The 26,103-nt window shown below is 48.1% G+C and overlaps 2 protein-coding genes across 3 annotated transcripts in view; both read left to right on the top strand.

Annotated features, from left to right (window-relative positions):
* The window catches only part of LOC140403314 (adhesion G protein-coupled receptor E3-like), a 65,762-nt gene extending 63,337 nt beyond the window's left edge, over positions 1-2,425 (top strand). For both annotated transcript variants that reach the window (XM_072491159.1, XM_072491158.1), the window contains one exon: positions 274-2,425. In XM_072491159.1, coding sequence (XP_072347260.1) covers positions 274-285 — 12 coding nt within the window. In that variant the 3' untranslated portion in view covers positions 286-2,425. The remainder of the gene's footprint in view (positions 1-273) is intronic.
* Positions 2,426-4,109: 1,684 nt separating this feature from the next.
* LOC140403313 (adhesion G protein-coupled receptor E3-like) overlaps positions 4,110-26,103 on the top strand; it is a 69,164-nt gene continuing 47,170 nt past the window's right edge. The window contains exons 1-3 of the mRNA XM_072491157.1: positions 4,110-4,239; positions 13,492-13,584; positions 24,557-24,706. Coding sequence (XP_072347258.1) covers positions 4,209-4,239; positions 13,492-13,584; positions 24,557-24,706 — 274 coding nt within the window. The 5' untranslated portion in view covers positions 4,110-4,208. The remainder of the gene's footprint in view (positions 4,240-13,491; positions 13,585-24,556; positions 24,707-26,103) is intronic.

Genomic DNA, 26,103 nt, shown 5'->3' with positions numbered 1-26,103 from the left:
GGCCTTTCTGCTAAGTTCTTCCTCCTACCTACGTAAAGTGAATTCATTCTGAGCAGAATATCTCCCTACAGTCACTTGACTGATGTATTGCATCTTTTCATGGCTGGTTAAATGAGGTCGTGACTCCAGGGTTGGTAGGCCTGACTTATATAGATGTTGCAGATTGAGTATTTAATATATGGTTATGTTCTAAAAGCTGAGCATGGCTATTCGACCTGGTACATTGATGCTTACACCTCACGTGTCACTATTTTGTTTTGATTATCTCAACAGGAAAGGATTTAAATAATTTGGTATCAATATTACCATCCTGTGTTTCACCTGGAAGATTGGCCATGCTGACAAAGCCGTTGAAGGAGGGACAGCATTTGTGTGAGGGAACATGATGTGGCAGCATTACCTTCGCGGGTTGGAAAGTTCCTGACCATTTCAGTCGCGGTCCTGCACTTTTAGAGGAATATGCAGGCCAATTTCTGGCTTCACTGCTTCGAGAGATCTTCAGGAGGCACCTTGGGGAGAATCGCGGACTTGCTTCATGCCCGTTGGCAGGGAGTAGACAAGTGACGGAGGCCAGCTGACCGCCCACATTGCATCACCGACCACCGCAGTTTTCAGAATGAGTGGGCTGTTGATTAGTTGACCCCTTTTGGTTATTCAGTTGCCACCTCGCCTCCGTACATGAACCAGTGGAAAAAAGACCTTCTGTCCGATTGTGGAGCAAGTCCTACACTACCAGTCTTACTGATGGCACTGTGTTATCTCATTCATGCCAGTTGGCACTGGTACCTGCTCTTGAAGTTACACTGCCCTGCTTGCACTGCTGTATGGCTGATTTGCCAATCACTAGCTTAGGATCTCAGAGCCAGGTGCACGGATGCACCACTGCACAGAAGTGTGCCGCGCACACTCAACATTCTCCTTGAAGCTGCACAGCCGAGCACCAATCTTAATAGAGTTGCACAGCGCAGCAAATTGAGCAGGAAACTCGAGGGAACACTGGCGCAGAGGCTGGCTATAGAACCTCGGCTGAGGCAGGCTAACCCAGAGTGGAACAGGGGTGGAACGTGGGGCATTACTGGCCTGTGTAGCTCAGCTCCACTCTGAAACTGACGATCCAAATGGCCTCCGCCAATGCTGTATTGTGCGATGATTCTATGATGCGAGCGTAAAATAGTTCCTATCTGCCTAATGCCTGTAAGCTATCAATAATCAATAAAGCATGACATGGCCATGGGTTCAAATCCCACACCAGCGACTTGAGCACGAAACCTAGGCTGACACTTGGGTGTGGTATGGAGGGGGTGCTGCTCTGTCAGAGGAGCGTTGTTCCTGAGATGTTAGGCCAAGGCCTGGTCTGATTGTTACGCAGGCATGAAAGATTCAACGGGGCACTTGACAGAAGAGCAGTGGAGCTCTCTCAGTTTTCTGACCAACCCTAATCCCTTGGCCAACGTCACCAGAAGCAGTTACGTTGTGATTTGTTATATTTGGGCGCTCACGGCTGCACTTGTCTACATAACACCATTCCCCGCCCTTCAAACGTGGCCCCGTGGTTGTAAAACTCCCGAGGAACACAATAAGGTACCAGGTGTATCCGATAAGGCTTTGTTCTAGTTTGCTGATTACGCGACCGTAGTGGGTCGGATCTCGAACAACCATGAGTCAGAGTACAGGAGGGAGATAGAGAACCTAGTGGAGTGGTGTAACAACAACAATCTCTCCCTCAACCTCAACAAAACTAAGGAGGTGGTCATTGACTTCAGGAAGCAAAGTACTGTACACATCCCTGTCTGCATCAATGTTGCCGAGGTGGAGATGGTTAGCAGCTTCAAATTCTTAGGCATACATATCACCAACAATCTGTCCTGGTCCACCCACGTCAACACTATGACCAACTAAGCGCAACAGCGCCTATACCTCCTCAGGAAACGAAGGAAATTTGGCATGTTCAAATTGACTCTTACCAATTTTTACCGATGCACCATCGAAAGCATCTCATCTGGCTGCATCACAGCCTGGTATGGCCACTGCTCGGCCCAAGACTGTAAGAAACTACAGAGAGCTGTGAACACCGCCCAGTCCATCACGCGAACCTGCCTGTCATAATATACACCAGTATATCATGCTGCAGACACACACACTGATGGACACACAGTGGGACCAATCAACATACACAACACCGCAGCCAATCACCAGTGAGAGCATACGCACTATAAAGGCAGGGGACATCAGAGTTCCCGCTCATTCGAGTAGCAGCCAGCAAGGAGCACAGAGCTCGCAGCCTGCAACACAGACAATCACCATGAGCTGAGTGCATCACCTGGTTAGGACTAGGCAAAGGTCTATAGTTAAAGCTGGTGTCGTATTTACCCACAGTTCAAGTATGTTTAAATAGTTAACCTTGTAATAAAATAGAGTTGCACCACTTCCAGTGTTGGTGACCTGTTTGTGATCCAGAACACCCAACACATCACTGCCCCACGTCCATTAATTCTGTCTACATCTCCCGCTGCCTTGGGAAATCGGGCAGCATAATCAAAGGGCCCTCCCACCTGGGTTATTCTCTCTTCCAACCTCTTCCATCGCGCAGGAGATAGAGAAAGTCTGAGAACACGCACTAACAGGTTGAAAAAAGGTTCCTCCCCACTGTTTCCAGGCTCCTGAATGACTCTTATGGATCAATCTGATCTCTTCGCACATCTTCTCTACTGAGTAGTACCACACTCCGTATGCTTCACCCGATGTCAGTACCCAGGTATTTACATTGTGTATTTATCGTGCGTCCTACGTTTTTCATGTATGGAACGATCTGTCTGGACTGTACACAGGACAATACACTTCACTGTACCGCGGTACAGGTCGCAATAAACCAAATCCAAATCCAATTCTGGGATTCCCTCTCTGAACCACTCCCTCCCGTGAAGGTCATCATTGAAAATTACCTCGTTGAGCAAGCTTCCAGTCACTCGGTGACATCAGCACAAGTGGGTAGCACCCCTGCCTCTGGCGCAGAAGGTTTTGGATCCAAGACCCACTCCAGGGATTTCAGCGTAGAGTAAAAATCCAGGCAGACCCTCCAGCCTTGCGATGTTGCACTGCCAAAGATTACAGAACGGTTACAGCACAGGAGGGGGGCCATTTGGCCGGCCATGTCTGTGCCAGCTCTCGGCAAAGGCAACTCATCTGGTCCCACTCCCAACCCTCGGCCCTGGAAGTTTTTTCCCCTGCAGATAATTTCCAATCCCTCTTTTGAATGTCGCGATTAAATTCGCCTGTCGGGGAATGCATTCCCGGTCCGAACGGCCTGCTGGGTGAAAATAAGATTTTCCTCCAATCAATATTGCTTCTTTTGCCAATCATCTTAAATTGGTGTCCTTTCCCCTCGTGACTCTGCCCAGAGCAGGTTCTGTCTTTCAGATGACACATTAAACCAAGGCCTCACCGGACAAAGAAGTTCCCCTGGTGTCAATTTGAAGAAAGGGGCAGGGCGACACAGGGGTTAGCACTGCTGCCTGACAGCACCAAGGACCCAGGCTCGATTCCGGCCTCGGGTCACTGTCTGTGCGGAGTTTGCACCTTCTCCCCGTGTCTGCGTGGGTTTCCTCCGGGTGCTCCGGTTTCCTCCCACAGTCCAAAGATGTGCGGGTTAGGTGGATTGGCCATGATCAGTTGTCCCTTAGTGTCCAGAGATCAACCCCAGCCTGTCTTTCACCTTGATTGTTAAATCTTGGCACACTCTCCCCTTACTCAAATTAAATAAACACTGATTTTGATTCCTAAGTGGAATGTGCCATCTCCCAGTGAATGTTTGTAAAAAAAAAGCCCACCGTGTAAAAAAACTGATTCAAAAATGTCATAAAAGCTCATCTGTCGCCTTCAGTACCTGCTGTGCAGTTACCGTGCGGAACAAGCTTCCAGATATATATTTGTGAACCAACTTTGCATGTTATTGTTGCCAGAGTTTTCATTACTGCACACCGTCATTTTGACCTGTTCATTATTCCTGTAAATAAAAAAACAACAGTTCCTGAAAAGACCGACCTCTATTAATGTTGTACGCCTTTAAGGATCCTCCCACCCTGATTATTATTCATAGTTCCTGGTGTCGAGCCAGGCTGTGCACAGCTGGAGGAGCTGCTTGCCGATGCTCACATTAAGTCCACAGTGACTGGGAGCAGGACTGCGAGAGACTACTCCATGAGAAAAATATGGACCAGAGACGGTTCTATCCGGGACTGAGTGAGTACTGCTTGTGTCAAGTCAAAATGTGGGGGAACAGAAAAGGCAATTAAAGAAGCAATATAATAATAATCTTCATTAGTGTCACAGTACGCTTACATTAACACTTTAATGAAGTTACTGTGAAAAGCCCCTCGTCGCCACATTCCGGAGCCTGTTCGGGGACACGGAGGGAGAATTCAGAATGTCCAATTCACCTAACAAGCACGTCTTTCGGGACTTGTGGGAGGAAACCGGAGCACCCGGAGGAAACCCACGCAGACGATGCTTTCTGCACGTAAATACTGTCTCCTCTCTCTCCTTTATACCATTAACCAACATCACTAAAACAGATTATTATCACATTGGTGTGAATGGAAGCTGACTGCACAAATTGGTTGCCTCATTTCTTGTATCACAACAATGACTCCAATGTTGTACGGTGCTTTTGGAAGTATAGTACCAATGAAAAGCTTTATTTTATTTGTCAATTATCTAACTAGCTACATACTATATATAATCTGTCGATCTATCTATCTATCTGTAAGCAAGATCCCATGGTGTCATTGTGAAGGAGAACAGGGGAGATGTCCAATCTTAGAATCACTTCTGTGCAGCAGGAGGCCATTCAGCCCATCGGGTCTGCACCGACCCTCCGAAAGAGCCCCCTTCCCGGGTCCGTAGTTTTCCGGTCCCGCCGCCAGACAATGGTCCACAAAACACACTGCACGGGTGCTGGAAACTCCCGCCCAATGACTACACCTCCACAGATCTCTGGGGTAGAGGATTGCAAAGGTCGACCGGGGTGGGGGGGGGGGGGGGGGGGGGGGTGTGATTGCAGCCAGAATTGGGGTCAGCTGCCATGCCACCTGAAGTTGAATAACCTAAAGTTGAATATCCTGCCAACACTGACCCCACTTAGGTGTGCCTCTGAAGATTGCTTACAGGAGAGAATAGCTGGGCCATTCCAGAGGGGCAGTTAAGAATCAACCACCTTGCCGTGGGTCTGGAGTCACATGTAGGCCAGACTGGGTAAGGACGGCAGATTTCCTTCCCTAATGGACATTAATGAACCAGATGGGTTTTTACAACAATGGTTTCATTGATTATAGATTTTCATCGAATTCAAATTCCCCCATCTGCCAGGTTGGGATTCGAACCCAGGTCTCCAGAGAATTACCCTAGATCACTAGTCCAGTGACAATGCCACTACATCACCACCTGCCGATAGGGAAAGACGAGGGGAGTGGAACTAGCTCAATTGCTCTTGCAGAAAACCAGAACTGGTTTAGCAGATTGAACGATATCAGAGGGTGGCGGGATGCGTTGCTAAACGCCGCAATTTGATAAACACACGGCAATGCCTGCATAGGTCAGCGGTTCCCGACTTCAAATGCAAAGCAGGAAATTGGAAAACAGTGGTTCCCTTCACCAATCTCCAGGGTGGCTCTTCGAGGGTGCACTCCTGGAGGGTATTCTTGAGGTGCATGAGCAACTTTGGCAAAACTGTGGAGCCCCATAACTCCTACTTAAGGATCAATTCAAAACTCAATCATTTAAGTTCCCACTTTTGTTTTGGTTCTTTTTTTAAAAAAGGAGGGGAGGAGGTGTTGCAATGGAACCTGGTTTAGAAATTTCCCGACAGCCTACACATAAACAGGATGTGGAATAGAATATTCAGTCCAAGTCTTCATGAAGAAATCAAATCTTTGAAGCTTCTTCATACTTTAATGAAGCAGTGATTCTTTTGTTTTTGAAACGTCACAGCGAGTGGGAAAAGCCGTAACGCCGGAACCTTACAAATGGATACAGATAGGTTAGGCGAGTGGGCCAAAATGTAGCAGAGGAGTTTAACGTGGATAAGTGTGAGGTCATGGCATTTGGTCAGAAAAATGAGAAGGCAGCTTATTATCTCAATGGCGAGAGACTTTGGGGTGCTCCTATGCAGAGGAATGCAGGAGCATGCAGGTACAGCAGACAATAAAGAAAGTGAATGGAATGTGGGCATTTATAGCTAAAGGAATAGAGTACAAAGGTAAGGAAATGTTGTTGCAACTGTACAAGGCATTGGTGAGACCATACCTGGAATATTGTGCAAGCTTTAGTACTGTATTGAAAACTGCAATATGCATTTTGTCCACTTGAGTCATGTACCAGCAAAGGGAGTCTGCAAAGAGAGGTAATAAAGGATCCATGTTTAACAGCTCTTGCATATTCTAATTCTCAATGTCTCGAGCTGAATATTTAACTGTTTCTGACCCAAGAACTTTACAGCGGGATTTTCCGTGAGCAGAAATTTGACACCAACTCAATGCTCCAGCACCTCGACAGCGGCGTCAATGCATTCCAGAACACACATACAGTAGACACCGTTTGCATATCATTAGCAGGCCCGACCCGGTGTTCTCCCAGGCCTCCCCGATTCTCCGCGGCCGATGAGCCGAGTTCCCGACGGTGTGGTTCACTTATGCCTTTAGAAATTGTGAAACCGGCGTGGTGGTTTCTGGGGGAGAGAGAGGGGGGAAGGTGTCCAAGATCGTCATAGTTTGCCTGACAGTTGTGCCGCTGGCCGGGGGGGTGCGGGGGACTTCTGCCAGGTCCGGGGGGAGTAGTGAGTGGTGGCCAGGAGGTGGGCTGTGGGGTCGGGGTGGATGGGCACGAAACACCATTGCCGCAGCCGGCAAGGCAGCCATGGAGCTGCGCACACCGCTGACAGCCCACTTTGAACCTACTGCCATGGGTCAGATAGGTGTCCCCCAGAGCCCCCCTGGGTGCCCTCTGGTCCCAGCCAACACATTAGCTGTATGGGTGCGCTCCAGCACGACCTGTGCCATATTTTTTGCTGGGGTGAGTGTGTCTGGGGTTTATAATGTGAATGTGCGGCTGCAGCTCGTCAGCCTCCCGAGTGTCGATCACGGACTCGGTGAATCCCGCACCGTTTTTCATTTGAATCGGATTATGTTCAGGGTCCAGGGGTAGCGCCGTTTCTTTCTGCGTTAAAGTTCACGGATGCTGTGTTGGCGTCAACACTATAGTCTCAGAAACAGAGAATCCTGTTTAGCACAGGGCTAAATCGCTGGCTTTGAAAGCAGACCAAGGCAGGCCAGCAGCACGGTTCAATTCCCGTAACAGCCTCCCCAAACAGGTGCCGGAATGTGGCGACTAGGGGCTTTTCACAGTAACTTCATTTGAAGCCTACTTGTGACAATAAGCGATTTTCATTTTTCATTTCATCTTGGTACCAGATGGCACAGGGGATCAGAGAAAAGCACAGCACACAACGGCACTGAGTGTCTGAGGAATAGTTTTCTCTTTTATCTCTGTCCTTCTGAATTTCCTTTCGTCTCCCAGGGGAAGACTCCTCATTTCCATAGATGTAACTCATTCACGGACATATTTTTACTATTTAAGCCGAGCTGATGAGAGCTGGTGGGATCCACGAGTCTTCGGGCACCACAACCAATCCCTAGCTTCTCCTCGCCTGATGACTGCACACATTTCAGCACAATGCCAGGGGATGGCTGTCAGCAGGGGGACCACTGGCTGGTGGTCATGTCAAGTGCAACAACCCCGTCACCTCTGGCCAGCCCGCCCCATCCACTACCTTGGCTGAGATCAGCGAGCTCAACATTGAAGAGTAATCCAACCCTGGATCTCAGTTGATGGATCCGCCTCCTGACGGAACTGCTGAGAGGATATTTCCCTCTGGCTGGGGAGTTTGAGCTGGAGGGTCGCGGTCTCAGGGTGAGGCGGGGCGGGGTGGGGGGAGGGGGGTGTGGCCATTTAGGAGGTGACAAGAAATGAAATGAAAATCGCTTATTGTCACAAGTAGGCTTCAAATGAAATTACTGTGAAAAGCCCCTAGTCGCCATATTCCGGCGCCTGTTCGGGGAGGCTGGTACGGGAATTGAACCGTGCTGCTGGCCTGCCTTGGTCTGCTTCAGGATTGTTACCTTTACGAAATCTCTACCCCAGACAATTGTGGCCACTTCATCATTGATTAACTTTAATGGATATACAGATACGAAGACATGTGGAGTTAGTCCAGGGCTGTAGCTAAGGAAGATATGTCATGACCTTTTTCTATGGCGGAGAAGGCTCATGGGCCAAATGGCCTACTCCTGCTCCTGTTCCCCATGTTCTTCGGACTTTCTTCCTTTACTTGAAGGGAACAAGTTTCTCAGGACAGGCCGGCTGGATCTTCAAACTGTGAGGAATTTTCTACCCAAATACAATCAGGTCACCGTCCTGTCAATAAACAAAAAACATTCCACAAAAATTGCAGGGGAAATACTTGAGGTGGAAACTTCCTGCTTCCGTTCATTGTTGGAGAAGGGTCTTTTGAAATGTGTTTTCTTAAACAGACTCCAAACCTGCGTAAAGACATTTCGGCCTCTCCCAAGCCGCTACAGCCAACTACTGTGTGGGAGAATGTTCCTTCTCGCTTCTGTCCAGTCAGGTGACCCCCGATGCGCAACGAGGTTTAAAAATAGATTGCACTCTAAAGGAGCTTCCTCGACAGAAAGATGCACTGGAGGTTCATGACTAAGGGAGTAAAGGATAAAGGTTTTGCAAAAGCAAGCCAACCCTGACATTAAAAAAAGCATCTTTGTGAAATATTGCATTTTCCTGGTGAGGCAATCCACACCTGCTCTTCAAAGGATGCTTTGGAAGCCCTGTAGATTTGATAAGCCGCTCTTTAACTGCACTCTCTTAGGTGTCACGAGGAAGATAAATATGGGACATCGAATTCAAATCATAGAGTCCCTACAGCGCAGAAGGAGGTCATTCAGACCATCAAATCTGCACCGACCCCTCTGAAGGAGCACCCTCCCTCGATCCGCTCCCTTGCCCTATTTCCGTAACCCCACCAAACCTGCACATCTTTGGACACGAAGGGGAAATTTAGCATGACCAATCCACCTAACCTGTGCATGTTTGGACTGTGGGAGGAAACCGGAGCACCCGGAGGAAACCCATGCAGACACGGGGGGAACGTGCAAACTGCACACAGGCAGTGACCCAAGCCGGAATTGACCCCGGGACCCTGGCGCTGTGAGGCAGCAGTGCTGACCCACCGTGCCGCTGTGCCGTCCCATTCCTGGCCGCTGCTCAGTGACTTCTGCGTCAAATCCTAAAATCCGAGCGTGTAGGTACAGCAAGCAAATAGGAAGACAAATGAACAATTTAAGGTGTTACACAGGGCGCATATGACTGGAGCACGGCTCAGTAAATTTTTTGGAGTAGAGGATAGGTGTGCGAGATGCTCGAGAAGCCCAGCGAATCATACCCACATGTTCTGGTCATGCCCGGCACTACAGGGGTTTTGGGTGGGGGTGGCAAAGGTGCTATCGAAGGTGGTGGGGGTCCAGGTCGAACCAAGCTGGGGGCTGGCTATATTTGGGGTTGCAGAAGAGCCGGAAGTGCAGGAGGCGAAAGAGGCTGATGTTTTGGCCTTTGCGTCCCTAGTAGCCCGGCGCAGGATATTGTTAATGTGGAAGGAAGCCAAGCCCCCGGGTGTGGAGACCTGGATAAATGACATGGCAGGGTTTATAAAGTTGGAACGGATTAAGTTTGTTCTAAGGGGGTCGGCTCAAGGGTTCACCAGGCGGTGGCAACCGTTCGTCGAATACCTCACAGAAAGATAGAGGGAATGGAAAAGAAGAAGACAGCAGCAGCAACCCGGGGGGGGGGGGAATCAGAAGGACTCTCAGGGATGTTATTGTATATGCATAGGTATTTGGTATATGTAATTGTATATTGGATTGTTGGATTGTATTTTTGGAGAGTATTTATCGTGGACAAGGCAGTTGCCATTTAGTTTTGTTTTTGATTTTGTTCATCTATTATTTATTTATTTGTTTAAAACTGGCCATTGTTATTTATATTGTTTTATTGATGTATAAAGGAAACACTATGTACTGTTATGTTTGGCCAAAAAATCTTGAATAAAATATATCTTTAAAAAAAAGGAAGACAAATGAAATGTCGGTCATTGCAAGAGGAATAGAATAGAAAATTGAGAACATTTTTTAAGCGTTGTGCAGGCCGTTGATGGGACCACATCTGGAGCACAGTGTACAGTTCCGGTCTCCTTCTTGATAAAATGTATCATCACATCAGAAGTACTTCAGAGAAGATTCACTCGACTTATTCCCAGGATGAAGGGGTTGACTGATTAGAAAAGATTGAGCCAGTTGGGCCTGTATCCATTGGAGTTTAGAAGAATGAGAGGTGATCAGATTGAAACATGTAAAACCCTGAAGGGGCTTGACAGAGTAGATATCGAAAGGATGAGTGGGAGCGGCACGGTGGCGCAGTGGTTAGCACTGCTGGCTCAAAGCGCCAGGGACCCGGGTTTGATTCTGGCCTCAGGCGACTGTCTGTGTGGACTTTGCGTGGGCTCCTCCGGGTGCTCCGGTTTCCTCCCACAGTCCAAAGCTGTGTAGGTTAGGTAGATTGGCCTAGCTAAATTGTCCCTTTGTGTCCAAAGATTAGCTGGGGTTATGGGGTTACAGGGATAGGGTTGGGGAGTGAGCTTTGGCAGGGCGCTCTTTCAGAGGGTCGGTGCAGACTCCATGGGCCAAATGGCCTCCTCCTGCACTGTAGGGATTCTATGATTCTGTAATGACACCCCTGGTAGGAGAGACTAGAACTTGAGGACACAGGTTAAAAATAATGGGCGGGATTCTCCGTTTCTGAGACTAAGAGTTGACGCCAATGCAGAATCTGGACTTTTGCAATGGAAAAACAGGCACCGGACCTGGGCCGATTCAGCGACCGCGGAGGGGCTAGCACCGGGGCCACGTGGAACACAGTCGATTCCAATGAAAAACGGTGGGGGATTCGCCGGGTCCATGATTGACACTCGGGGGGCTGACAAGTTGCAGCCGGACATACACACTCCACTCCCCACACAAACCATCCCAGCCGCGCACACACATTACACACCCACACACACTCATCCCAGCCGCACACACACATTACACACCCACACACACTCATCCCAGCCAACAAGATAGCACTGGTAGCGCTGGATCGCACATACCGCTGATGGGTCGGCTGGGACCACCTATATGACCCGTGGCACTAAGTTCACAGTGGTCTGTTAGCGGCATGCGCAGCTGCATGGCTGCCTTGCCAGCTGCGGCAATGGTGCTCCGTGCCCGTCCACCCCAACCCCACAGCTCACCTCCTGGCCACCCCCCACGACTCCCCCCCAGCCCTGGAAGAAGGCCCCCGGCCAGCAGTTCAACCGTCAGCAAACTATGGCGATGTTGGACACCTTTTGTACCCCCTCTCTCTCCCTTAGCAGCCGCCATGCCAATTTCATGATTTTTAAAAGCACAAGCGAACTACGCTGTCGGGAACTTGGCCCAGCGGAGGCGGAGTAAACGGTGTCTACTGTAGGTGCGTTCCGGAACGCATTGCCACCGCTGTCGGGGTGCTGGAGCATGGCGATTTGGCATCAAATCCACATCTGCCGCAATTTCGGCATTGGAACCGAACTCCGCCCAATCGGCTTTCCCAATTCCGGCGTCGGCTTACGGAGAATCCGGCCCAAGGGATCTCCCCGTCAAGGAGCTGAGGAGAATTTTTTTCTTTCAAAGGTTTGTCAGCCTGGGGAACTCTTTTCCCCAGGGAGCAGTGGAGGCTGGGCCGTTAAATATCTTTAAGAATGAGTTAAATAGATTATCCGATTTGGCCTAAATTTGCCTCCCGACCCATAGCAATGTGGTTGACTCTTAAATACCCTCTGAAATGGTCCTTCGGCTCAAGAGCAATTAGGGGTGGGCATAAAATGCGTTCCTAGCTAACAGTGCCCTCATCGCAGGAATTAATTTAATCAAAGTACAGCGGATGCATGGGTGACCTAATTAAGGTGCTTAAAATAATTCAAGGATTTTATTGGGTAGATAAAGAGAACCATTTCCTCTGGTGACAGAGCCCAAACATCCTCTTCCTGAATTGGAAATTTGAGCAAGGCTATTCTGAAGTGACAACAGGAAGCATTTCTTCACACAAAGGTGCACGGGTGTCCTGAATTCTCCCCCGCACCAAACGTACTATTGAGACTGGAGGTCAGTTGAAAGTCTCAGAACTGAAATGATAGGATTTTATTTGGCAACGTTGTGGAACCAAGACAGATTAATGGGGAAAAAAGAAGGAAAAAAGTCACATTTGTATTTGCACAACCACCAGATGTCTCTTACATACTCTGGCACAGTGGTTGACACTGCTGCCTCCCAGCGCCAGGGACCCGGGTCCGATTCCGGCCTGGGGTGTGGAGTTTGCGCGTTCTCCCTGCAAAACCTCAGGAGGGAAAAGGAGCAGAATAAACAAACCATCCGCCTGCTGCAGAGAATGAACAGCAACAACTTGTCTTTGCAAAGTGCTTCCTGCACAGCGGAATCTCGCACGGCAAATGACGCTGCGTCGTCTCATCAGATATTAAGGACAGGTGACCAGCCGTAGAAACATTGAACCATAGAAAGGTTATGGTGCATTAAGAGGCCATTCGGTCCATAATGCTGACATGTTATATCAAAAATAAACGAGCCGCTCATTTTGATCCCACTTTCCAGCACCAGTCTGTGGCCTTGCAGATTGCAGCACTTCAGACACAGATCCAGGTGTCTTTTAAATAAGTTGAGCATTTCAGCCTGAAACACCAAGTTAGGCAGCGAATTCCAGACGCCCACCATCCTCTGGGTGAAAACGTTTTACCTCATATCCCCTCTAATCCTTCTACCAATCGCCTTCAATCTATGCCCCCTGGTAAGTGACCCCTCAGCTAGGGTGCAAACAAGTGCACCCTGTCTAGGCCCCCTCATCATTTTTGTACACCTCAATTAGGCCATCCCTCACCTTCTTCGCCTCCTCTGTGCTCAGGTGCTGTTCCCGTCATTATGGGGAAACAAGTAGGTATTGGAGTGGGGAGGGAAGAGAGGGTGATGGAGAGGTTGAGGAAGGAAATTCGAGCGCTTACAGCCTAGTCAGCTGAAGGCACGGCCTCTAATAGTGGGCTGAAGAGAGTGAGACATGGATAGAGGGCCAGATCTGGAGGAAGGTAGAGATTTCAGAGTTTTGGCCGGCTGGGGAAGGTTGCAGCGCTAGCGAGGGAGTGAGGCCAGGGAAGGACGTGGAAAAATAAAGATGAGAATTTTAAGATGGCAGCATTGATGGGGTGGGGTCAATGTAAGTCAGGGAGTGCAGATAAAGGATCAAATTCAACTTCATAATCTTCAACGATTCTCTTTCTATTTGTAACAGTAATTTATCTCGGTTATCTTGTGGTGCTGTCTGTCGGTTCAACTCGACTCTGTACGCATGAAGACACCCTAATGAGAGACAGAGGCTGCCTTGGTAAGTTCCACTCCAGGGCTTTTCTCTTCACTGAAAGTAAAATAGAAAATGATGAACATACTCAGCTGGTCTGGCAGTATTCTGTGGGTCCGAGGTGCCTCATCTTCTGAACCCTTATCAAGTGTGAATTAAATACTTAACACATTTACTGTTGTCTGTGAACTATGTTTGCATGCCTTATACAGATTCACAGCTGTTTAAAAATAGTCCAGAGAAGTAGCATAATTGCATTTAGTGTCCGTGCATGTTTCTGCCCACTTAGAAAATATCCCACTGTTGGATGATTGGAAACCTGGATGAAGGGTCAAAGATTGTAATAATAATAATCTTTATTGTCGCAAGTAGGCTTACATTAACACTGCAATGAAGTCACTGTGAAAAGCCCCTAGTCGCCACACTCCGGCGCCTGTTCGGTTACACGGAGGGGGAATTCAGAATGTCCAATTCACCTAACAAGCACGTCTTTCGGGACTTGTGGGAAGAAACCGGAGCACCCGGAGGAAACCCACGCAGACACGAGGAGAAAGTGCAGACTCCCCACAGACAGTGACCCACTGTGAAACAACAGTGCTATGGATTAAATTATGAGGTCACATTGCATTGACCAGACTTGTACTCCCTTAAGTGTGGCAGATTTAATGGGAGATACAATCAAAGCTGTTTAATATTTTAGATATAATGGAGCAATGCAGAGATGATGCAAGTTTTTAAGTGAGCAACAGGTTTATTTACAAAAGAGTCTTTCAAAATGTCTGCAATCACAAGAGGTCCACAATCACGCTTATTCCAGCTCTAGCTTCAAGTTGCTCCTATGGTATCTGTTCATTGCTCTGAGTCCACACCCAGGCTTAACTAATCAAGCACAGTGAGCATAGATCAGTTACCAGCCTTGCATAGTCAAACAACGGAACACTACAGAGGCATTTAAGATGAATACTGCAAAATCCCGTCATTCGCAAGATCTCGGTTCTCGTTTTTGCTTACCCGCGCTTTCTAATTTGTACACCGCATCGTCCATCACATGAGCTTGCTTATCCGCGGCTCCTTCTCCCTTTCTCTCCTTTCCCCGTGGGGGAAGACAGCCGCCATAACGGAGCGGAGGCTAGGATGGTCTCAGCTGAAGTGTAGGCCGAATGAGGGGACTGACCCGGAAATGTCCGAACCACTGACTCCAGAACTGCAATGACAGTTTTAAATCTTCACCAATGTATTTTGTTAGTTTAGGGCAACAAGAGTTACAGAACCAAGGCAGGTCGGTGGAGTTAAGATACAGATCAGCCATGATCTATTTGAGTGCCGAAACATGCTCGAGGGGCTGAAAACAGCTTCCTCCTGTATCTGTGACTGCTGCGTGGAGAGTGAAAATCATTTGTTCCCTTTTTATTTCAAAGATGTTGGACCACGACGGATCACTCATTTATCTCCCCGTGGGGCTCGTGGAGCACAGGTTCCCGTGGTAACGGGCGGAGGCCCGTCCAGCTATGACTCGTTATCGAGCCTTTTAAATACCGTCTCAGACCTGGACTGGGAGTTCCTGTTAGCCCCGGGCTGGGACACCGCGGGTGGGGCTTTACTTTAGAGTTGAAATATTCCTGTTCCTCCGAATTTGAGGGTAGTGCAAGTGAAGGCAAATGAAGAACTCGGGGAGGGGGTTTTTGAAGTCCTCAACAAGGTTACAAGGGTTAATCTCCGTCATGTGGAGCAGTCAACATGTGTGGGATAGAGCCCTTTGTGACTAATCTGAGACTAAGGGGGAATCCATCTTGGAGGTAGAGTAGCACCCCCCCCCCCACCCTAATTGCTGAGAGGCAGTTATCTGTCAGTCACCTGAGGCCTGTTTAGGGGCACAAAGGTGCACATTGTATTCTTCTCTTTGAAATTTAAGTAGTGTGAGTCACCCTGGTCAGCTGAAGTCTGTATAAAAGACAGACAGAAAGCGGACTCAGTAAGCTTTGCGCAGGTCAAAGAGACACAGCCTGAGTGAGACACATCCAGAGTGGGAATTTGGAACTAGGTAATTCGGTGCAGAGTGGGAGAAGGTGCTTTCTCCCTACTGTTTTGTTCTCTCTCTTTCTTCTGGCCTGTAACTTTTAATCAGCAGGGAGAGAACCAGAGAGCATCTGAGACCCTCGGAAGGTAAGTAAGTGATTTTTGCTCATTTTTACTTTTATTACCATTTCAAATTGTGTGTGGGGGCGGGGGGGAAACTGAAGTGACATCACAGAAAAGCTGTGACCTGATTGGCTGGTTGGGTATCTACACTAAATTTTAAAAATTAAGCATTGGTAAACTAATTAAACAGAATTACTTAATTATAATTTAGAGAGGTATCTAAGCCAGAGATCGGAGAATACTGTATTTAGCTTTCACATTTATAGTAGAAATCTAGTGCTAGGTAACATATAGTTAACAGTAACTTTTTAAAAAACTTTTAAATTTAATTATCTAATTCATTGACGCAATGTCAATTAGAGGGGTGTAGTGCTCTGACTGTGAGATGTGGCAGGTCCGGGAGGCTTCCAGTGTCCCGGATGGCTTCATCTGCAGAAAGTGCACCCAACTGGAGCTCCTCACAGACCACATGGTTCGGTTGGAGCAGCAGTTGGATGCACTTAGAAGCATGCAGGTGGCGGAAAGCGTCATAGATAGCAGTTATTTCAATGTGGTCACACCCAAGGTGCAGGCAGAGAAATGGGTGACCACCAGAAGGGGCAGGCAGTCAGTGCAGGAATCCCCTGTGGTTGTCCCCCCTCTCAAACAGGTATACCCCTTTGGATACTGTCGGGGGGGATAGTCTATCAGGGGAAAACAGCAGCAGCCAGAGCAGTGGCACCACGGCTGGCTCTGATGTTCAGAAGGGAGGGTCAAAGCGCAGAAGTGCAATAGTCATAGGGGACTCTATAGTCAGGGGCACAGATAGGCACTTCTGTGCACGTGAAAGGGACTCCAGGATGGTATGTTGCCTCCCTGGTGCCAGGGTCCAGGATGTCTCTGAACGGGTAGAGGGCATCCTGAAGGGGGAGGGCAAATAGGCAGAGGTCGTTGTACATATTGGTACTAACGACATAGGCAGGAAGCGGCATGAGGTCCTGCAGCAGGAGTTCAGGGAGCTAGGCAGAAAGTTAAAAGACAGGACCTCTAGGGTTGTAATCTCAGGATTACTCCCTGTGCCACGTGCCAGTGAGGCTAGAAGTAGGAAGATAGAGCAGCTAAACACGTGGCTAAACAGCTGGTGTAGGAGGGAGGGTTTCCATTATCTGGACCACTGGGAGCTCTTCCGGGGCAGGTGTGACCTATATAAGAACGGGTTGCATCTAAACTGGAGAGGCATAAATATCCTGGCCGCGAGGTTTGCTAGTGTCACACGGGAGGGTTTAAACTAGTATGGCAGGGGGGTGGGCACGGGAGCAATAGGTCAGAAGGTGAGAGCATTGAGGGAGAACTAGGGAATAGGGCCAGTATGGCTCTGAGGCAGAGCAGACAGGGAGAAGTTGCTGAACACAGCGGGTCTGGTGGCCTGAAGTGCATATGTTTTAATGCAAGAAGTATTACAGGTAAGGCAGATGAACTTAGAGCTTGGATTAGTACTTGGAACTATGATGTTGTTGCCATTACAGAGACCTGGTTGAGGGAAGGGCAGGATTGGCAGCTAAACATTCCAGGATTTAGATGTTTCAGGCGGGATAGAGGGGGATGTAAAAGGGGTGGTGGAGTTGCGCTACTGGTTAGGGAGAATATCACAGCTGTACTACGGGAGGACACCTCAGAAGGCAGTGAGGCTATATGGGTAGAGATCAGGAATAAGAAGGGTGCAGTCACAATGTTGGGGGTTTACTACAGCCCTCCCAACAGCCAGCGGGAGATAGAGGAGCAGATAGGTAGACAGATTGTGGAAAATAGTAAAAACAACAGGGTTGTTGTGATGAGAGACTTCAACTTCCCCAATATTGACTGGGACTCACTTAGTGCCAGGGGCTTAGACGGAGCAGAGTTTGTAAGGAGCATCCAAGAGGGCTTCTTAAAACAATATGTAGACAGTCCAACTAGGGAAGGGGCTGTACTGGACCTGGTATTGGGGAATGAGCCCGGCCAGGTGGTAAAAGTTTCAGTAGGGGAGCATTTCGGGAACAGTGACCACAATTCAGTAAGTTTTAAAGTGCTGGTGGACAAGAATAAGAGTGGTCCTAGGGTAAATGTGCTAAATTGGGGGAAGGCTAATTATAACAATATTAGGCGGAAACTGAAGAACCTAGATTGGGGGCGGATATTTGAGGGCAAATCAACATCTAACATGTGGGAGGCTTTCAAGTGCCAGTTGAAAGGAATTCCTGTGAGGAAGAAGGATAAACAAGGCAATTTTTGGGAACCTTGGATAACGAGAGATATTGTAGGCCTCGTCAAAAAGAAAAAGGAGGCATTTGTCAGGGCTAAAAGGCTGGGAACAGACGAAGCCTGTGTGGAATACAAGGAAAGTAGGAAGGAACTTAAGCAAGGAGTCATGAGGACTAGAAGGGGGTCACGAAAGGTCATTGGCAAATAGGGTTATGGAAAATCCCAAGGCTTTTTACACGTACATAAAAAACAAGAGGGTAGCCAGGGAAAAGGTTGGCCCACGGAAGGGAATCTATGTGTGGAGCCAGAGGAAATGGGCAAGGTACTAAATGAATACTTTGCATTAGTATTCACCAAAGAGAAGGAATTGGTGGATGTTGAGTCTGGAGAACAGTGTGTAGATAGCCTGGGTCACATTGAGATCCAAAAAGACGAGGTGTTGGGCGTCTTGAAAAATATTAAGGTAGATAAGTCCCCAGGGCCTGATGGGATCAACCCCAGAATACTGAAGGAGGCTAGAGAGGAAGTTGCTGAGGTCTTGACAGAAATCTTTGGATCCTCACTGTCTTCAGGTGATGTCCCGGAGGACTGGAGAATAGCCAATGCTGTTCCTCTGTTTAAGAAGGGTAGCAAGGATAATCGAGGGAACTACAGGCCGGTGAGCCTTACGTCAGTGGTAGGGAAATTACTGGAGAGAATTCTTCGAGACAGGATCTACTACAATTTGGAAGCAAATGGACGTATTAGTGAGAGGCAGCATGGTTTTGTGAAGGGGAGGTTGTGTCTCACTAACTTGATAGAGTTTTTCGAAGAGGTCACAAAGATGATTGATGCAGGTAGGGCAGTGGATGTTGTCTATATGGACTTCAGTAAGGCCTTTGACAAGGTCCCTCATGGTAGACTAGTACAAAAGGTGAAGTCACACGGGATCAGGGGTGAGCTGGCAAGTTGGATACAGAACTGGCTAGGTCATAGAAGGCAGAGAGTAGCAATGGAACGATGCTTTTCTAATTGGAGGGCTGTGACTAGTGGTGTTCCGCAGGGATCAGTGCTGGGACCTTTGCTGTTTGTAGTATATATAAATGATTTGGAGGAAAATGTAACTGGTCTGATTAGTAAGTTTGCAGACGACACAAAGGTTGGTGGAATTGCGGATAGCGATGAGGACTGTCAGAGGATACAGCAGGATTTAGATTGTTGGAGACTTGGGCGGAGAGATGGCAGATGGAGTTTAATCCGGACAAATGTGAGGTAATGCATTTTGGAAGGTCTAATGCAGGTAGGGAATATACAGTGAATGGTAGAACCCTCAAGAGTATTGAAAGTCAGAGAGATCTAGGTGCACAGGTCCACAGGTCACTGAAAGGGGCAACACAGGTGGAGAAGATAGTCAAGAAGGCATAAAGCATGCTTGCCTTCATTGGCCGGGGCATTGAGTATAAGAATTGGCAAGTCATGTTGCAGCTGTATAGAACCTTAGTTAGGCCACACTTGGAGTATAGTGTTCAATTCTGGTCGCCACACTACCAGAAGGATGTGGAGGCTTTAGAGAGGGTGCAGAAGAGATTTACCAGGATGTTGCCTGGTATGGAGGGCATTAGCTATGAGGAACGGTTGAATAAACTCGGTTTGTTCTCACTGGAACGACGGAGGTTGAGGGGCGACCTGATAGAGGTCTACAAAATGATGAGGGGCATAGACAGAGTGGATAGTCAGAGGCTTTTCCCCAGGGTATAGGGGTCAATTACTAGGGGGCATAGGTTTAAGGTGCGCGGGGCAAGATTTAGAGTACATGTACGAGGCACGTTTTTTACACAGAGGGTAGTGGGTGCCTGGAATTCGCTGCCGGGGGAGGTGGTGGAAGCAGGGACAATAGTGACATTTAAGGGGCATCTGACAAATACATGAATAGGATGGGAATAGAGGGATATGGACCCAGGAAGTGTAGAAGATTGTAGTTTAGTCCGGCAGCATGGTCGGCACGGGCTTGGGGGGCCGAAGGGCCTGTTCCTGTGCTGTACTTTTCTTTGTTCTTTGTTCTTGAGTACGAATGTAAGCTTGTGGGGAACATAAAAATTGACTGTGAAGGTTTCTACTGGTATATGAAGAGAAAAAGATTGCTGAAGACAAATGTAGGTCCCTTATAGTCAGAAACAGGAGAATTTATAACGGGGAACAAATAAATGGCTGACTAACTAAATACATACTTTGGTTCTGTCTTCACAAATGAGGACACAAATAAGATACCAGAAATGTTGGGGAACACAGGGTTTAGGGAGAGGGAGGAGCTGAAGGAAATAAGTATTAGTAGAGAAATGGTGTTGGGGAAATTGATGGGATTGAAGGCTGATAAATCCACAAGTCCTGATAATCTACATCCCAGAGTACTTCAGGAAGTAGAAATAGTGGATGCATTGGTGGTCAACTTCCAGGATTCTGTAGGCTCTGGATCAGTTTCTACACATTGGAGGGTAGCTAATGTAATTCCACTATTTTAAAAAAGGAGGTCGAGAGAAAACAGGGAATTCTAGACCAGTAAGCCTGACGTAGGTAGTGGGGAAAATTCTAGAATCCATAATCAGAGATTTTATAACAGAGTACTTAGAAAGCAGTGGCTGGAACGGACAGAGTCAGCATGGATTTATGAAGGAAAAATCATGTTTGACGAATCTAGGCTTGTTTTCGTTGGAAAGACGGAGGTTGAGGGGGGACCTGATTGAGGTCTACAAAATTACGAGAGGTATGGACAGGGTGGATAGCAACAAGCTTTTTCCAAGAGTGGGGGTGTATTAGTAGAGGTCTACAATGCACAAGGGGTCACGATTTCAAGGTGAGAGGGGGAAAGTTTAAGGGAGATGTGCGTAGAAAGCTTTTTACGCAGAGGGTGGTGGGTGCCTGGAATGCTTTGCCAGCGGAGGTGGTAGAGGCGGGCACGATAGCATCATTTAAGATGCATCTAGACAAATATATGAACGGGGGGGGGGTGGGAACAGAGGGAAGTAGATCCTTGGAAAATAGGCGACAGGTTTAGATAAAGGATCTGGATCGGCGCAGGCTGGGAGGGCCGAAGGGCCTGTTCCTGTGCTGTAATTTTCTTTGTTCTTTTCTTTGTTCTTTGTTCTAGATGGGAAAGTATTCAGGAAAGACGTGAAGTTGCATTGCAGATTGAACCAAAGCAATAAACGTCCATGGATCCCATCGGGTTTATAGTTCACAATGCATAATAGCCAACTGCAGGGCTGGTCTTTAGAAAATTGGAGGTTAATGGGTGGTGAGGCCTATCTCTGAGTCCCAGCCCCAGCCTTGATTCTTGGTGATTGGGGTGGGAGAGAGAAAATCACCCCATTTGTGCCCATGTATGCTAATATGTAGACTGCTTTATGGGCAGTAGGTTCGTGATGGCAGTGGTAATGGTCCCGATGTCTCTAACCGGAGTTAATGGAGGCCTCTCTCACTCCAATGTTGCTCCTACATTGGTGAGCCTCATTCGCCTCAAAAACTGCAGCTCTGGCCTTCTTTCAGGCTCGGCGGCTCCTTTTAAGGTGCCTTGCTGCACATCACGTTTCTGGGGGCTTGGCGTTCCCGCTGCAAATCATCTTCATTCCCTCTTTAGCCCTGCGGGAGGGCAACTGGCACGTTGATTCAATGTCTCCCCTGAAGGCCGGAACCCCTGGATTGGAGTATCATCCTAGATGTAATCTAAGAACAAAACCAATTTGTCTAGCACCATTGAGGTGGTGATATCATCCCAATTGGCCAGGTGACCAGAACCTCGTCATAAAAAGGCAATCTTAAAGAGGAGAGAGATAGAGAGGTGGAGAGGGTGGAGGTTTAGGGAGGGAATTACAGAGGCCTGGGTCTTAACCGATGAAGGCACGGCCTCCCATGGTCGAGTGGTTAAAATCAAGGATGATCAAGAGGCTGGAGTTGGAGGCCTAAATCTTCCTGCCCCGTCCACCACAGGATTTGTCAAGGGCAAGATGGATATTCTGACGGGTGGGGGGTGGGGGGATGGGGTGCACAGCAGTGTCCCTGCAAGACGGTACCCTGATCACTCCCCAGCCGGAACCCTTGGGCTGATTGTTCCGTCTGGACTTGATGGATGTTTCTCCACGATTGTAGTCCCAGCAACGTTCTGGCGCCGCTCGGACTACTCAGCTCCAGCCAATCACATTGTCCCTGAGGGGCGGAAGTACCACCCTCAAGCCATTAAGGCCGTGTTATTGCCATGGGGCAGCCCCATTCAGCGATCTGCTGCCGACTTTTTGATAGAAGGTCCTGTTGTGTTGGGCGCTCTGGATCCGTGGAACACATACAGGTCACCAACACTTTAAATAGTGCAACACTATTAGCTACCACACAGAGCATGTTCTGTCCCATCAAAGATAAAGTTGATAACTGGTTGATGGTTCTTTACGTGGTTCCTTTGCCTGTATTTTAGAAGGTCATGGCTTCAAGCCCTACTCCAGAGCTACTTGAGCTCATAATCTGGTCTGGCCCTCTAACGCAGCGCTGAGGGAGTGCTGAAGTGTCGGAGGTGCTACCCTCTGGATGAAACATTAAACTGAGGTTCTGCCTGGTGAATTAAAAGATCACGTGGTACATTTTGGGAAAAGAATTACACGGTGCCATGTAAACATAGGTCTCCCTTCTTGAAATGTAAAGGCCCCAAATTGGGGAGGTGGTGGCGTAGAAGTAATGTCACTGGACTCGTTAACCAGGGACCTAGAGTAATGCTCCAGGGACCCAGGTTCAACTCCCACCACTGCAGATAGTGAAATTTGAATTCAACCATTTGAAACCATTGCCGATTGTCACAAAAGCCCACCTGGTTCACTAATGTCCTTTAGGGAAGGAAATCTGCCATCCTTACCCGGTCTGGTCTACATGTGACTCCAGACCCACAGTAACATGGTTGAATCTTAACTTCCCCCTCAAGGGCAATTAGCGATGGGCAATACGTGCTGGCACAGCCTGCCCAAGTCCCATGAAGGAATATATTTTTTTAATTGATTGATGCTCACACGCAATTAACTTGCCCCTACCCGGATGAATGTCGCAACAGGCGGGCGGACTGCAGCGGTTTAGGGAGACGGTCCTCACCAGCAACCTATCAAGGGGAATTAAGGTTGGACAATCAATGCTGACCACGCCAGGGAAATTTGTTACATTTATAATACATTACACTTTGATAGTAACTTTCAGCATTCCATTTCTTTTCATTTTTGATATTATTGAGTGTGATGCAAATGAATTGTGTTTGCAAAACGCAAGCTGCCACAACATAGTTGGAAGTCAGTCCTGTTTCTGTAGCTAGGGGGTTCAATCTGCTGGAGAAATATATTTTTCTGCTTCAGGTATGACATTTTGTCAAGTTAAGGCCAGGCGTCTTGGGCACTCCTCTTCCTCCCCACATTGTGCTGTATTCAATGTAATAGTTCCGACTTCAATAATAACTTGCAACAGTTCTGCTCCCCACACTATAAGAAAAATACAGAGCAGCACTGAGAGTTATGTTCATCTAGAAAGGTTGAACAGACTTGGTCTCTTTTTTCTAGCCACGCTATGGAGAGCACGGTAGCACAAATGATTAGCACTGTGGCTTCACAGCGCCAGGGTCCCAGGTTCGATTCCGGCTTGGGTCGCTGTCTGCACGTTCTCCCCGTGTGTGCGTGGGTTTCCTCCGGGTGCTCTGGTTTCCTCCCACAGTCCAAAGATGTGCAGGTTAGGTGGATTGGCCATGATAAATTGCCATTAGTGACCAAAAAAAAAGGTTAGGCGGGGTTATTGGGCTACGGGTATAGGGTGGAAGTGAGGGCTTAAGTGGGTCGGTGCAGACCTGATGGGCTGAATGGCCTCCTTCTGCACTGTATGTTCTGTACTGGGGTGGGCACAGTTAGAAGTCTTACAACACCAGGTTAAAGTCCAACAAGTTTGTTTCGAATCACTAGCTTTTGGAGCACTGCTCCTTCCTCATTTTTAGAAAAGGTAAGACTCAGGAATGAGCTTATAGAGGTCTTTATAAACATAGAAGCAGGAGGAGGCCATTCGGCCCTTCGAGCCTATTCCGCCCCTCATCACGATCATGGCTAATCATCAAGTTCAATACCCTGATCTCGCATTTCCCCCCCCCATATCCCTGGATCCCTTTAGCCCCAAGAGCTATATCTAATTTGAAAGGGCTTGATAGGGTAGACATAGCGAAGGTGTTTCTCTTTGCGGTAGGGACCGGTACGAAGGAGGCACGAATCTAAGAATAAATCCAAAAGGGAATTCAGGAGAAATGTCTTCACCCAGAGAATGGCGAAGGCCTGGAGCTCACCGCCACAGGAAGAAAAATAGCATGGATTTGTTAATGATCGATAGGTTCCTGGATACTAATGGCATCGGCATCGATGGATATGGGAATATCGGGGGGGGGGGGGGGGGGGGGGATGGCTTATAAATAAATGATCAGCCATGATTGGTTTGAATGGTGGAGATGGACCGAATGGCCTGTTCCTCTGAGAAACCTGGACAATTATAAGAAATGGAGAGAAGGGTGTCACGTGAAGAGTGAAAATGGCCTTTTTCTGTGCTGTGGATAATTGGTAGGACTTTATAGAAGTAAAATTCCATTTTAATTTTACATTTATTTCAGATATTAACGAATGTGATGTCAATGATGACTTATGTGGACCCAATGCAAGTTGCCGCTTCACAGAAGGAAGTTATGTTTGTTCCTGTGACCAGGGATTTGTGTCTTCAGGAGAGTCTGACTCCTTTGATTTAACTGGAACACAGTGTCGAGGTATGGCCGGCTGTTCGTCATTTTCATCCTCCTCACCACAATACTTTGGGTTCATTGAGCCATTTCATGCAGGAGCTCATTTCCTTGTGGACGGCACGGTAGCACAGTGGTTAGCTCCAGGGTCCCAGGTTCGATTCCCGGCTTGGGTCACTGTCTGTGCGGAGTCTGCACGCTCTCCCCGTGTCTGCGTGGGTTTCCTCCGGGTGCTCCGGTTTCCTCCCACAGTCCAAGATGTGCAGGTTAGGTGGGTTGGCCATGATAAATTGCCCTTTGTGTCCAAAAAAGGTTAGGTGGGGTTACTGGGTTAGGGTGTAGGGTGCTCTTTCCGAGGATCGGTGCAGGCTCGATGGGCCGAATGGCCTCCTTCTGCACTGTAAATTTTATGATCAATGTCTCAGGGTTTTCAAATCATGGAGCCCCCTCAACCACCTCATTCTTACCGGGAAGGAGGTTGAAGGTAGAGAGAGTGAGAGACTTCAGTTCTAGGGAGAGACGAGGGAAGCTGGGAATCCTATCCTTTGAGCAGTGAAGGTGTTGTAACCTACACAAGGTCCACAGGGTCGGGCCAATTATGCTCCCCATGGGTCTCATGGAGTACGAGCTTCCCCGCTGAGGGGAGCTCCCTCATCAGCAGGGGAGCAACTTTCAGGACATGAAAACGCTGGCTCACGGGTGGGCTGGGCACAGGTAGTCCCTTCTGGAAACGGTGTACACAGAGTCTTAGTTCTATGTCAATACATCTTTTGTTTCCTTACGCCCCTGTTTTGTTGCTTCCTCTCGAAATCAAAAGAAGGTTCAGGCGGGGGTGGTGGGGGGTGGTGGGGAGTGGGGGGTGCGTTGTGAGTGAAGAGCTGCTCAAAATAATGAAGGGCTTGGTCGAGTGGTTTGAGAGAAACTGATTTGCAGCAGCAGGAGCAGTTATATTTAATAGAATTAGCAAACTGGATAGGGGAAGAGATATTTTTGCTCATTGAGTTGCTGTGATTGGGAAAGCACTGCCCGAAATGGTGCATTGTTGCTCCACGGCGCCAGGGTCCCAGGTTCGATTCCCGGTTTGGGTCACTGTCTGTGCGGAGTCTGCACGTTCCCCCCGTGTCTGCGTGGGTTTCCTCCGGGTGCTCCGGTTTACTCCCACAAGTCCCGAAAGACGTGCTTGTTAGGTAATTAGGTAATTTAGACATTCTGAATTCAATCTCAGTGTACCCGAACAGGCAACAGAATGTGGCGACTAGGGGCTTTTCACAGTAACTTCATTGCAGTGTTAATGTAAGCCTATTTGTAACAATAAAGATTAAAAAAACTAAAATTAAATAAATAATTGGCAACCCTTTCAAAGCGTTGGCGCAGTCACTATGTGCAGAATGATATATGTTATGGTGCTGGAGACTGTGATTCTA

Source organism: Scyliorhinus torazame, chromosome 27, assembly GCF_047496885.1.
Source record: "Scyliorhinus torazame isolate Kashiwa2021f chromosome 27, sScyTor2.1, whole genome shotgun sequence".
NCBI classification, from domain to species: Eukaryota; Metazoa; Chordata; class Chondrichthyes; order Carcharhiniformes; family Scyliorhinidae; genus Scyliorhinus; species Scyliorhinus torazame.
The sequence above is the reverse complement of the archived record's forward strand: the minus strand, read 5'-3'. Positions and strand labels throughout refer to the sequence as shown.